The sequence below is a fragment of the Toxorhynchites rutilus genome, chromosome 3 (assembly GCF_029784135.1).
Source record: "Toxorhynchites rutilus septentrionalis strain SRP chromosome 3, ASM2978413v1, whole genome shotgun sequence".
Classification (NCBI taxonomy): Eukaryota; Metazoa; Arthropoda; class Insecta; order Diptera; family Culicidae; genus Toxorhynchites; species Toxorhynchites rutilus.
Window position 1 is genome coordinate 238,331,114 of NC_073746.1, and position 12,394 is coordinate 238,343,507.

General features: G+C 44.4%; 1 protein-coding gene across 4 annotated transcripts in view; it reads left to right on the forward strand.

Moving 5' to 3' along the window:
• LOC129776664 (mucin-17-like) overlaps positions 1-12,394 on the forward strand; it is a 123,947-nt gene extending 111,553 nt beyond the window's left edge. For 2 of the 4 annotated variants that reach the window (XM_055782435.1, XM_055782434.1), the window contains 9 exons: positions 3,674-4,219; positions 4,487-4,615; positions 5,385-5,906; positions 5,969-6,163; positions 6,222-10,390; positions 10,449-10,583; positions 10,637-10,833; positions 10,898-11,209; positions 11,279-12,394. In XM_055782435.1, the coding sequence (XP_055638410.1) occupies positions 3,711-4,219; positions 4,487-4,615; positions 5,385-5,906; positions 5,969-6,163; positions 6,222-10,390; positions 10,449-10,583; positions 10,637-10,833; positions 10,898-11,209; positions 11,279-11,536 (6,426 nt within the window). In that variant the 5' untranslated portion in view covers positions 3,674-3,710 and the 3' untranslated portion in view covers positions 11,537-12,394. Of the gene's footprint in view, positions 1-3,196; positions 3,555-3,673; positions 4,220-4,486; positions 4,616-5,384; positions 5,907-5,968; positions 6,164-6,221; positions 10,391-10,448; positions 10,584-10,636; positions 10,834-10,897; positions 11,210-11,278 lie in introns of those variants that run through there. The other 2 variants (XM_055782436.1, XM_055782437.1) reach the window with 2 other exon arrangements.

A 12,394-nucleotide genomic window follows, 5' to 3' on the forward strand; every position in this document is an offset into this window, starting at 1 on the left:
AGCTCATCATGATGAACAGCTTGGATCAGCTCAGCTCATCTGAAAGAGCTGTTCTTTATGAACAGCTCTTCAGCTCAGTTGTCAGTGTCGACGTCTGGTGGCGACTTTCAATTTGGGTCCCAAACTCGATAGTGTAATCTTTATCAGATTAGAAGACACGAAGCCAGTTTTAAAATGTTAAAATTTAAATGATTTTTTTCACACCATGTTATTAAATTACTTGAAACATATATTCCTGACTCTTATTTAACCATTTATCTATACATTTCCTAGATTTTAACTGAGATTTTTCATTATAATATAAAGTTGTCTTCAAAAACAATTTTCTTATGAGATTTTTTCACCGCCTGCAAACAAAGTGTTTTTCATTGAAATATAATACTAAGTTGATACACAGAAGTTTATTTTCATTCATAATTTTAATTTGAAAAACGTATTCATTCTGCATGAAAGCGAATTGTTATTTTTGGCGCCTCCTAAACTGGTAAACAAAGCTCAATGCAGTCAACGCGAATATAACAGTTGAAAAGACAAGGAACAAATGAAACTGAACTGATGTCATAACACGAAAAGCGAAAGGCGGGCAGTTCATTTGAATCTTACAGCTCACACACTCTTTGCAATTCTACAGCTTTTTTCCCTCTTGCATCATTCTCAAAGTGAGCTGAAGAGCTGTTTGTTTTTTTGCGAGCTGTTCCGTGTCAACCCACTTCAAAGAGTCGATTCTTCGGAACATCTCATGAGTGGATGGCACATCTCTAACAGGGACTACAAAAACACAACGCTTTGGCTCGGCTATTCATGATTGCATTGCATATGCCTTCATATTTTCTGCTCTCTGAATTTCTACGCATACCGTTTGATGACTAGGCTAAATGCTATCATCAAATTTACTTGTAACGAGGAACATAATCTATTACAATGCATGAATTGGTATGACATGGCATATGTTCAAATTCTTTACTTACAAAGCAAATATGTTAAATTTAATTGAATACGAAACATGTTTCAATCAATCAAAGATTAAATCAATATGAACAAATGATTATTAAGCCAATGGTAGTCCCACGTCAACCTTGCGGTTATATCATATATATAACCCACCCATTTTATTTTCTTATTTTTCAACTGACAGTCCCAGTCAGTCAGCATTTTTCTACCAAAAAGCCCAATGTCGGCCTTTAGGAACCGATGCAGGGCTCAACGCGTTAAGTAGCTAAAATTTATCTGGAAATACCCCAATGGAATGTCCTATGGCTTGCGTGGTTTTGTAGACTCATTTCGAGAAGCAACGATTTGTTCTTGCTTTTGCGAGAGCAATACACTAATTGGTCATATGTCGCTATTTGCTTCTTTATATCAATGCACGCATTGCACTGAGTATTTAACGAGAGGCATCTTCTGTGCATCGCCATTCAACAAGCATCAAACACGCGTTTAACAGATGCACATAGTTGCAGCGATAAAAATTATACATCGCGAGAATGACCGTTTATGAAAAATCGTTTCTCGAATCTCGGCCAAAATCGTCAATAAAACTAGGAGGTTGTTGCACCAGAACAGAGCCGATGTGCACGAGAGCAAATACGAATGACAACTAAAAGTATCGAAGGTGTGCTCTTCACATGTACAGGAAATGAACAACTTCTAAGTTTCGCGCAACGAAAATAAGCAACACACACGAAGCCAAACAATGATGGCTAGAAGTGACTTATAATTATAATTTGCATTTTTTTTTTCGCCTGATTTACCAGGTTTATTGCAATGCCATATGCACTTCAAGTGAAATATTCACTAGCGTTCACAGCTCGAGGGGAAACACAAAACACATAACGAGCAGAATAAGCGACCTTTGTTGTTTCGGGCACAGAGAGATTCTGAGAATTTGCAATACTTATACGCTAGCGACAGCTTACTTACTATGCAAGGGTGGAGTTTACTTCGCAAATATTCTCTTTTCGCTATCCCCCTTCGTTGTTTCTATTCTAGCGGCTGCATAAGTTACCAGTTATTGACAGCTTTGTTCGGGAAGCACACAGACAGAACAAATGTATGGGGAAATGGGAATGCTTCCAATTTTCATCGATTTGTAATGTGATTGTAATGTGTAGCATATAAAACAAATCTTGGAAAATTTCCGATTCGATTAGTATGCAAATCGTTAAACTCCTTTCGCTGCAAAAATAGTTATTAACGTTAATTTTATTTCATAAAAACGTGACCTGTTTTCTGATTTGGCACCCTGATTGTAAGACGTAGTACTACGTCAAAAAAAGTGGAATTCTATTTGTACTCCTGATACGGTAATACATTGTGTGATCAAATTTGAGAACGGGTTTTCTGAATCATGGTTTGAGCCTAGTCAACATATTGATATTCTACAAGAATAATGTGCATATAGAAAATACTCATTTTGACCAGATAATGTGTCATAGTATTATACAATGAATACTCCAATCCTTTTTGAAAAAGCAAAAGTGCCGTGAATAAAAAAGTATCGCAATTGAAAAAAATGCCTCAATATCACCCAATTGAAGATTACGTTGGATATTTGAGGACTTCGGAGTACAAAACTACTGGGTTCGTCATGTTATCATACAACTAATTGACGGTATTAAAAAGCGATTCATTCCTGACTTCGAAAGACGAACAGTTTCTTTGCCTAGGAATAAACCAATTGGCAGAATTGGCAGAAATTTCAATCAGGAACTAATTTTGAACAAGACGCAAGTTATGCTATGTTAAGAAGGCGAAGCTTCCCTAGAGACATTTATGCCATTTAAAAGGAAGAAGATTAATTTTCAGAAATAATATATTGATCGTTTTATTAACGGTTCAAGGGTTTTGAAAACGAACTCCCAAAATATCCTTTTCCACCTGGATCTGTTTCCCGGCGCTCATTTGAAGGCAGAGAGAGACTCAAAAATATCAATGATCAGATCAAAATGATCAGAATTATAAGCTTCATCAAATCATCAATATAATCTATAAAACGACAGAAAGGAAAAACAACCCTTATAGGTGAATCACTCTGCTCGTTCGTTCTTTTCTTCCCAATTCTTTCGCATCGCCTCGCTGATTGGAGAGGTATGGTAGTCTTTGTTGTCGTTGTCGTGTCGTTACCAGGTTGTCGGCAACCAGCTTTTGCTATGTTAGGGGCAGTGGCAAAGGAGTGCCGGCGAATGAAATATTTTCGCAAGTCTTTCCCATCCCTTTCTGGAGTGCAGATCGGTGTCTCGGAGTCAGTGCGCGCGCGGGAGCAAATCCGAGATTCGACCGTGTTCGTTAGTCATTCTTTGTTCAAATTTTGGTGAAGTGGCTAGTTTAGTTCGTTTAAGTTTGTAGTTTTTATTGCTTTCGATATTTTGTGTTGAGGCTCAATGCGTTGGCTTCCGGAGCAGAAACGCACTTGGACAAACTGTGCTCGCTAGAGAATCAATGACATCATCTCAATCTTGTCCATTGGAATGCACTCTCGATAGTCTGTATACGCAAATACGCAAGCTGCCGAATATGATCGACAGCTTTGTGAGGAATTAGTACAGACAAATAAGGTGCCAATTATCGTTCTATCACTTCCTTGTTGGCTATATTTTTTTCGCAGTCATGTGAATCATATTCTTCTGAGTGTATACTGATGCTTTCGATCTACTCTCGATCTTTTTCTCCGCAGATTCAAAGTGTTGTGCAGTGAATCTATTTAGATCAAAATGGACGAGCCGACGTCGTCCAACAGTGACCATCCGACTGGCGATGGTTACGCCTACAAAAACGAGATATCGCTTTCTATTGGCGATGAGTTCCAGAATTCTGCCACTAACAGCACTGCGGTGCCAACCCCATCACCGCGGCATATTGAGGTGCCCGTGCCGACCGACGACAGTGAATATACAACGCTCCAGGATAATACGCAGAATGGTAATAAGTTGAACGGATTAGATAATCCAGCGTTCGAGCCGGATAAAGAGAAGCGGCCTCTCAGTTCTTTTGGCCACACCGGGGAGAAATCTCTCGGTGCCGTTTCGGCCAACGGAAAAGCTAACGGTGAGAAACCTCTGGCGGAAGCAGTCAATTTGGAACTGTTGAACATGTCTAAACCAGTCAATGGGCACAAGAACGGAGCGAGCGCATTGCCCGCGAAGAAAGATACCGAAGTGGACATCGGGGATCCTTACGACGAATATTTTGTGCCCGTAAATGAGCACCGGAAGTATATGAGGTAGGTTCTATTTGTTACAACATAATCAGTGATATATAGCAAGGGTTTATAGCAAAATTGGGAGCGTCTGACGAAATTTCAATCAGAAGTGAAGTGCAATAATAATTTAAAATCGTCCTTAATTTATTTGTGCGTATCGTCACATCACCAATCGATCACTACCATGGTCACCAACACTACTACCACCACTACTACTACTCCTACTACCAAAACAAACCATGGGTTCATGCCGAGAATATCTAAATCTCTGTCGAAACCGATCTCTAGCGTTTCATTCCAAAAACCACGCCACCACGCGTATGATCATCATAACAGCGGTGTAGATTACACCGGACACTCGGTCAATGAGCCGGCGCAAGGAACTGTGGACTATAAACAGTGGACCAAGATCACGAGGTACCCCCTTGTTCTCTCTCATTTACTTTCTCTCAGATCCAGAGAAGACATTTTAACCTTCATCAATGTTATGCGATAACAGACACCAAGCAACAACACTAAGTATTCGTGGGTTAAGATGAACATGTGGTTAACACTAGCGGTGAGATTCAAGTACCGTCACACCATTGCACTAACGTTTATTCACACTCTGAGTTTGCGCGTTGCACTTATTTGTTTGGGATCGTTCGAAGTACCCTCGAAACAATCCAGCGCCTCAAGTGCAATGCCAAATCGAGTCACACTCTAATCCTTACACCAGCTACATCACCATAATACTGAATCATTTTTTGGGGTGTACCTCGTTGCCAATCTACATCGTTCTGTTCCCCCCTAACTTGCTAAACAAAGTGCTTCCTTAGCTCAGATAGTGTCTACCGTCCAAAGCAGCTTGGTGAAACCCGGGTACTAGTCCTCTTTCTGTTCTCCTTATTGCCATATTCATGGAAATTCGTACTACAACGGGTACACACCAAATTTGCTTAACTTTTTTGTTGTTGAAGGGGAACTTGAAACCTTTACGCAAGTACCGACTGTATGCACTCCATTATATTAGCAACGCAACAGCGCACTAACCTCGTAGATCGCTGGTAAACGATCCGTTCGATAATGTTAAAGACAAAATCATCGCAAAAATGTAAATATCGTATTGTACAAAAGGTTATCCCGCCATTGTATCGTGAAGCAAAGGTAGCTGCCGAGGTCTGATCGTTATCAAATCTACTTATAGAGGCGAGAAGCTGTACGTGACCAAGGATAAGCGCGAGAAGAAGAAGAAAAACTGGGTCTGTTGGCTGTTGGGGTTGGCAGTGCTGATTGCCGTGATAATCGTCGCGATCCTCGCCGGATCGGGGGTGATATTCAATGAAAATCCAACGCCCGTTGAGTCGCGACAGTTCGCCGAAGGCGGTGATCAGGTGGCTTCGGCAGGCGTGTTCGGATCAGGTGGTAGCGCCAATCAGATACCGCGACAGGAGAACAAAACAACAACTACGGACTACCCTCTAACGTCAGCACCACCGGGATCTACTGTGCCAGCCATTCCACCCACCACGGAGGAGAATATTGTGTACGTACCGAACACCGTTGAAGGTCAGATCACGTTAGCCAATTTGGAGTTCCTGGAGGAGTATCGAGATCCAAACAGTTCAGCGTACAAGGTGCTAGCCGCAGAGCTAGAAGAGGAGATCCGGGACAGTTTGAATGTGCCAGGAAACCGCGATGAATTCTTCGTTAAAATCGTGAGCTTGAAGTAAGTGGAAGAATTGGCATTTTTGCGGGATGACTGTGCTAAAATCAAACATCTCTTCGTAGGCCTGGATCCGTGGTAGTTGACTACCGCGTGAGCTGGGACAACTCCAGCTCTTTGGACATGGATACCATGAAGGAACGTCTGACTGACTATCTCTCGGACAATCAGAATTATCTGGCCACATATATCGTTCCGCTGAACACGATTCGGGTAGCAAGGCTCCCCGATATATGCTACTCAGGACCATCGGAGATGAAGTAAGTGTGGATGGTATGAATCTTCTAAGAGATTTTGTAATCGTTTTATTCATTACAGTTGCGAATTTGGGTGCGAGTTTGACGCCCGTCTTGGTGACTTCAAATGTGTGTGCCCTACCGGCATGCTTCTCAACAATGACGATGGAAAATCATGCTATACACCAGTTCCGGCCATGCAGTTGGTACCGTCCCCGAGACCAGAACCAGAGCCCGCCAGTGAACCAGAACCAGCAAGTGAACCGGAACCTGATAGTGAGCATCAGCCTGCAAATGAACCAGAGCCTGCAAGCGAGCCAGAGCCTGCAAGTGAACCAGAGCCTGCAAGTGAACCAGAGCCTGCAAGTGAACCAGAACCCGCGAGTGAACCAGAGCCCGCGAGTGAACCAGAGCCCGCGAGTGAACCAGAGCCCGCGAGTGAACCAGAGCCCGCGAGTGAACCAGAGCCCGCGAGTGAACCAGAGCCCGCGAGTGAACCTGAGCCTGCAAGTGGACCACCCGCTATTTCAGACTCATCAGCGGATTTGACACCTTCAAGTTCACCCGAACCTTCGAGTGAACCCGAACCAACCAGTGCTCCGGAGCCATCATCGGAACCAGCACTTCATGAACCTTCAAGCGAACCAGAACCTGCAAGCGAGTCAGAACATGTAGCAATACCGGAACCTTCTAGTTCGGCTGAACCAGAGCCGGAACCTTCTAGTGAACCTGAACCTTCCAGCGAACCCGAACCCGTGAGCGAACCTTCGATTGTGAAGGAATCAAGTGCAGCAGAATCTGGTCTATCGGGAAAATTGATCCTCGATCCGACGCCGACGAGTGAACCTGAACCTTCAAGTGAGCCAGCTAATGCATCTGAACCGGAACCCATAACAGAGCCATCCGCTGAGCCTGAAGGTGAATCTGCTAGTGAACCCGAACCGTCTAGTAAACATGATCCATCTGCCGAGCCTGAACCGACAAGTGTACCAGAGCCTGTTAGCAAGGAGGAACCCTCGAGTGAACCAGAACCATCAAGTGAACCCGAACCCACAAGCGAACCAGAAATTACTAGTGAAGTGGACGACGGTACGATCTCATTGGATAAATCTTCATCCCATCGAGTGGTGAATTTACGGGTACCTGAAGATCAATCGTCAACACCGGAGCCTGAGCCAGAATCAGAACCATCACCTGTGGATATATCCAGCACTCCAGAACCCAGCAGTGAACCGGAGCCCACAAGTGAGCCTGAAGCATCGAACGAAAACGACCTTAAGAGTGAAGTTGAAGAGATTAAAATTACAAGTAGCATATCGAAGAATTCCGATGAACCATCTAGTGAACCGGAACCGTCTACCGCTTCTGAGCCTACTAGTGAACCCGAGCCAGTTGGCGAGGGCACTTCTGAAGCCGCTCTAGAAAGACTTCGCACCTCCACGGAGCACACAACGCAGCCGCAATCGAGTCCCTCGAATAGCAACGCTGAAGAACACACGATGCCTGACTTCATGATCGTCGACCCGGAATCGATGACGAAGCATTCCACCAGTACAGAAACGAGCAGTTCCACCTCATGGAAGCCAGCTCCCGTCACGGAGACTATCTTCGACGACACTCCTCAACCGACAATCAGCACCTATCTGATCGCGGCCAAAACAACCAAAAATTCCAACTTAGAACCCATGAACGTTTTCGCCGGACGCTCGCTCGATTCGAACGAGACGGAATCTGCATCAGGTAGCTCTGTTTACGCGACATCTAGCCCCATCCAGCTGGAACAGTGGCGCTCCTCGACTAGCTTTGCCAGTTCGACCGAGTCGTTGGAGCAGCAGCGCATTCAGGAGGAAGATATGTCCCCATTTCTACCCATCATCGAATCGTCCAGTGCGAAAAATCGCGGAACGTATGCCGTGACCGAAACGGTTCTGGAGGCGGAAACTGTTGCCTCGATCTTAACCCACGCTGACCAATCGCCGTTTCTACCGGAACTCGAGAACAATGCTACCTTGGTGAATCTACTTCACGAGGGCCTGGATCGACAGGATGGTTACGAGCAGGATCCCCCGCAACAATACCTGGAAGTTGTGCCCCTGTCTAAGGATAATGATCGGAACGATTACAAGAAACAGTTGGACTCGGATGTGGTTAAGTCTGTGTATGTTGCGACCACTATTCGCTCGTTCGAACCAATTACGGATTCGGTGGAGGATTTGATCACTGCAGCGAGCTCGAGGAATGTGGTCGAACAAACGACACACAGCAAAGAGGAAGTCACTGCTTCGACTGAACAGGTTGAAGAGGCGGCTTCTACAGGTAAGCAGAATGTTTCGACTGCAGGGGAGACAGAAGGTCGACTGGAAGAGAAGACTACCGAGTCGGTGGAAGAGAGGCCAACTACAATGCGGTTGGAGTTGACGAAGGACGCCGAGGAAGTCCACACTACCGAAATGATTGATGAGAAGGTCACCACTGTGGCAGAAAACTTGAAGAATTCTCCAAAGCAGGATGTAGAACGAATTGATACCACGGAAAAGGATGAAGAACATTCAATAAAGATAAATGAATCACCAAAACTTGATGTCGAGGAAATCAATTCCACCGAGCGGGAGATTGCCACGACTGCGCGAATGGAGGAATTGGATGGTTCACCCAAAACAGATATAGAACTGGTTTCAAACAACACCATGGACGAATCTGTGGAAGCCACTACAAAAATAGATGCCATGTTGGACAAAGTAACCACGATGCGCATAGAGGAGAAGACAACTGCCGCGAAATTAGAACTGGAGGAAGAACGATTGACTGTAACAAAGGAAGGTGATGGAGTAACATCTGCGGATTCGGCGGAAAAGGAGACTACCGAGATGCAGAAGGAAGTAGAAGAAACGACCGTACATACGGCTGCCAATATTTCCACCACTACTGAAATCGCAGCAAAATTGATCAACGAAGTCACCAATGCTACCGTTGAAACGAGAGAACCTTTGCCCACCACGACCGTAAAACTTTCAACGGAAGCGGCGTCTACGTCAACCAGTTCGACCACACCGAGTGCCGAAAGCACCATGGATGACATATTTGAAAAATCCTTCCGCGCCCTGGATGAAAACAATGATATCTCGGAAAATGAGCTGAACGTTCTGCCGTTGGAGAGGAAGCCGAGCGTGTTCAAGGAGACACCTCCGCCAGATCCAACAACTCTTGATTCGCTCGGTAGCCAGGAGTCCACGTTCGAAACCACTACCGGTCATTTTTTAGACGAAACGACGTTTCATTCGACTAGATCAGAACTATCGAATGAAACGTCGTTAATCGGGACGAGAAATTCTGAAATCAAGGACCTCGGCGAGTTGATGGCGAGCGCAAGCGGGATGTTCACCAAGTGCGCTGTTGGGCAGTTCGAGTGCGTCAACGGTACATCGATCAAGGACGGAGGCTCGTGCATTCAGAAGTCGGAGCGGTGTGACTCGGTGTCACACTGTTCGGACAATTCGGATGAACTGGATTGCGAGCGACTGGGCTGTCCAGGGCACTTCCAGTGCAAGGATGGATTCTGTTTGGCTCGGCAGCACGTTTGCGATGGAATTAGTCATTGCAACGATGGCAGCGACGAGTTGGATTGCAACCAGTGGCAATGCAATTTTGACGAAATATCTTGTAGCCCTGGTGGAGTTGGAGGACCTTGCTTGCCTGCACTGTGGAAGTGTAACGGGTTGGAACAGTGCCCGAATGGATTCGATGAAACGAACTGTCCGGACACATGTACGAATGATGAGTATTTCTGTGTTGGACAGCGCAAATGTATCCCGGAAGCGTGGCGATGCGATGGGAAGGCAGATTGTAGTGATGGCGAAGATGAGAGGTTGTGCGATTGTCCGGTAGATAACTTCAGATGTAACACAGGAGGTTGTGTTCCGAACAACCACGTGTGCGACGGACAACCAAACTGTCCAGATCTTTCGGACGAATGGCGGTGCTTCAACGAGGAAGAAGGTCTTATGAAGGTACGTGTTGGATCACAGCAGTTCAACCCTTTGTGTGGCGATCACTGGACTATGGATCATTCCGATGTTGTTTGTGCTGAGCTGGGCTACTCCAAAGCTAAGTCATTCTCGATTTCGAACGAAACGGTAGGCGCTTTATCCTACGATTTTGTCGGCACAGTGAACGGTTCGAATTTGCTGAATAGTCTCACGTTGGCAACCGGTTGCTCGTCAGGGTTAGTTAGCATTGAGTGCGAGCAGTATCGTAAGTAAAGGAACAACGAAAAAGATTACCGAAATTAAACAATTACCTTTCCTTGTAGGTTGTGGAAAAGAGAGCGTTACGCCCTCTTTGGATCAGCGAATATCAAATGGTATCCAAACGGATCCGAACCAGCTGCCAAGCTTAGCGTTGGCTTTTAGCAATAATGCTGCCATCAAATGCACTGCAAATATTGGTAAGGTCAAGTTTAAATAATTGTTGTACTTTGCTCATTCGATGTTTTGGTAGTATCTCCTCGATGGGCAATTGCCAGTTACTCGTGTATCATGGGCAAAACCGAATTCATTGACAACCGGAAACTGGACGAACTCAACTGGATGCTTTTCGCTGGAACGACACAGTTCAACTATTCGCTAGTCAGTGAAAGCGACAAAAACAGTTCCTACCAAATAGTGGAAGTCAAGAAAATTGTACCATTCCCGCAGGTTTGTCCACAAATTCCACTATTTATCTCTCTCCCTCTAATTGAACGGTTATTTCTTGGCTCAGGCTAAGTATAGACAGTTTCTGTACATCGGCGATATCGTGCTCCTGCAGCTAGCCAATCCGCTGCAGTTCAACGAAATGATTGGCAGTGCCTGTCTCACGGAAAGCGCTCAAATCGATCCCGATCAGCTGTGCCTAACTGCCGGATGGGGCGTTGATCCGAGCGATATGGCCAGCACCGAGCAGTACCTCAAGTACCTACCAGTTCCAACGATGCCAACGGAAAAATGCAACTCCAGCCTGCACTACAATGGATCGCTAACCAGCGATGCAATCTGTGCTGGTTATCTTAGCAGCAGTAAGACCACCTGCTATGTAAGAACCACAAACAACTTATATCCTGCGATTTGCACACTTAATCACTCATTGGTGGATCTTTCACAGAACGACGAAGGCGCTCCGCTCATGTGTCACATCCAGAGCAACGGTCAGTGGCGCCTCGAGGGGATCCTCAGTTACCATGGTAATTGTGGCAAGCGACCACATCCCGCCATCTACAACTCGATTACCTCAAGCATCTCCAATTGGATTAGGAACACTGTTGGGAATGATCTGATGTTCGATAGCGGCAGCAGCAGCACTAGAACCAGTACTACCAGCGTAACCCCGTCAAGTACGCTATCAACTTTGAGTGAACGGTGAAACGGCCAAACGAAATTCTGTAAATATGGTGTGTATTATAATGAGCACGAGGAAGGAATTCTTGAGCAAGGACAATTAAACAATTGTGTATTTATAGACAGAACCTTGCGAGTAGAGCGAACAGACGAAAGATATTTCGTGTTTATTTTTTATTTTGATGTAAGAAAATGTCTGATAAGCAAGTAAACCTAGTCACAAAAGTCGATTATTTTGTGCCAATAGTTGCAATGAAAGAGATCGAAATCTGATTTTCAGTGGAATGCATGGAGCGCATGGAGCAAAAATAATAGACATATACGCCTATCTTTTAATGTTGTTTATCTAGCCTTCCAACGGGAAACGTAGTATACAAAATCTACCGCTTTTTCGGAATTTGTTAGTGTTACCAACAGTGCGAAGCGACTTCGGTTATCCTTCATATCGAGCACTGAAATTTATTTTTGTGTTGTTTTTAAATGAACGGGAAAAGTGAAAATTGATCGATTTGTAAATATACCCTTTACTGATTAAAAAAACCTAGAGATAAGCTGCTTAAGAATATGATTCGACAAAAGAATGAACATAAATATGATTCCAACTCTTTGCAATAAGTTTTTGCACAAGGGACTTTTTCAATTGCAATCGTAGGGAAGTAGGACAATTTTTTTTATTAAGGTTTGTTCTTTTTGCATACGAAACGTGTCTTGTTATTTTCTCCATATCGTTCAGTTTTGTCATAAATACTCAACCCAAAAAATTCGACAGTTCAGACGGCGAAAATAAACAATCGACTCCGACAAAAAAGAAAAGTGTAAATTCTAAGTTTTAGGTGACCGAGAATGAATAAAACATAAACAGATAAATTTATTACCTTAAGAA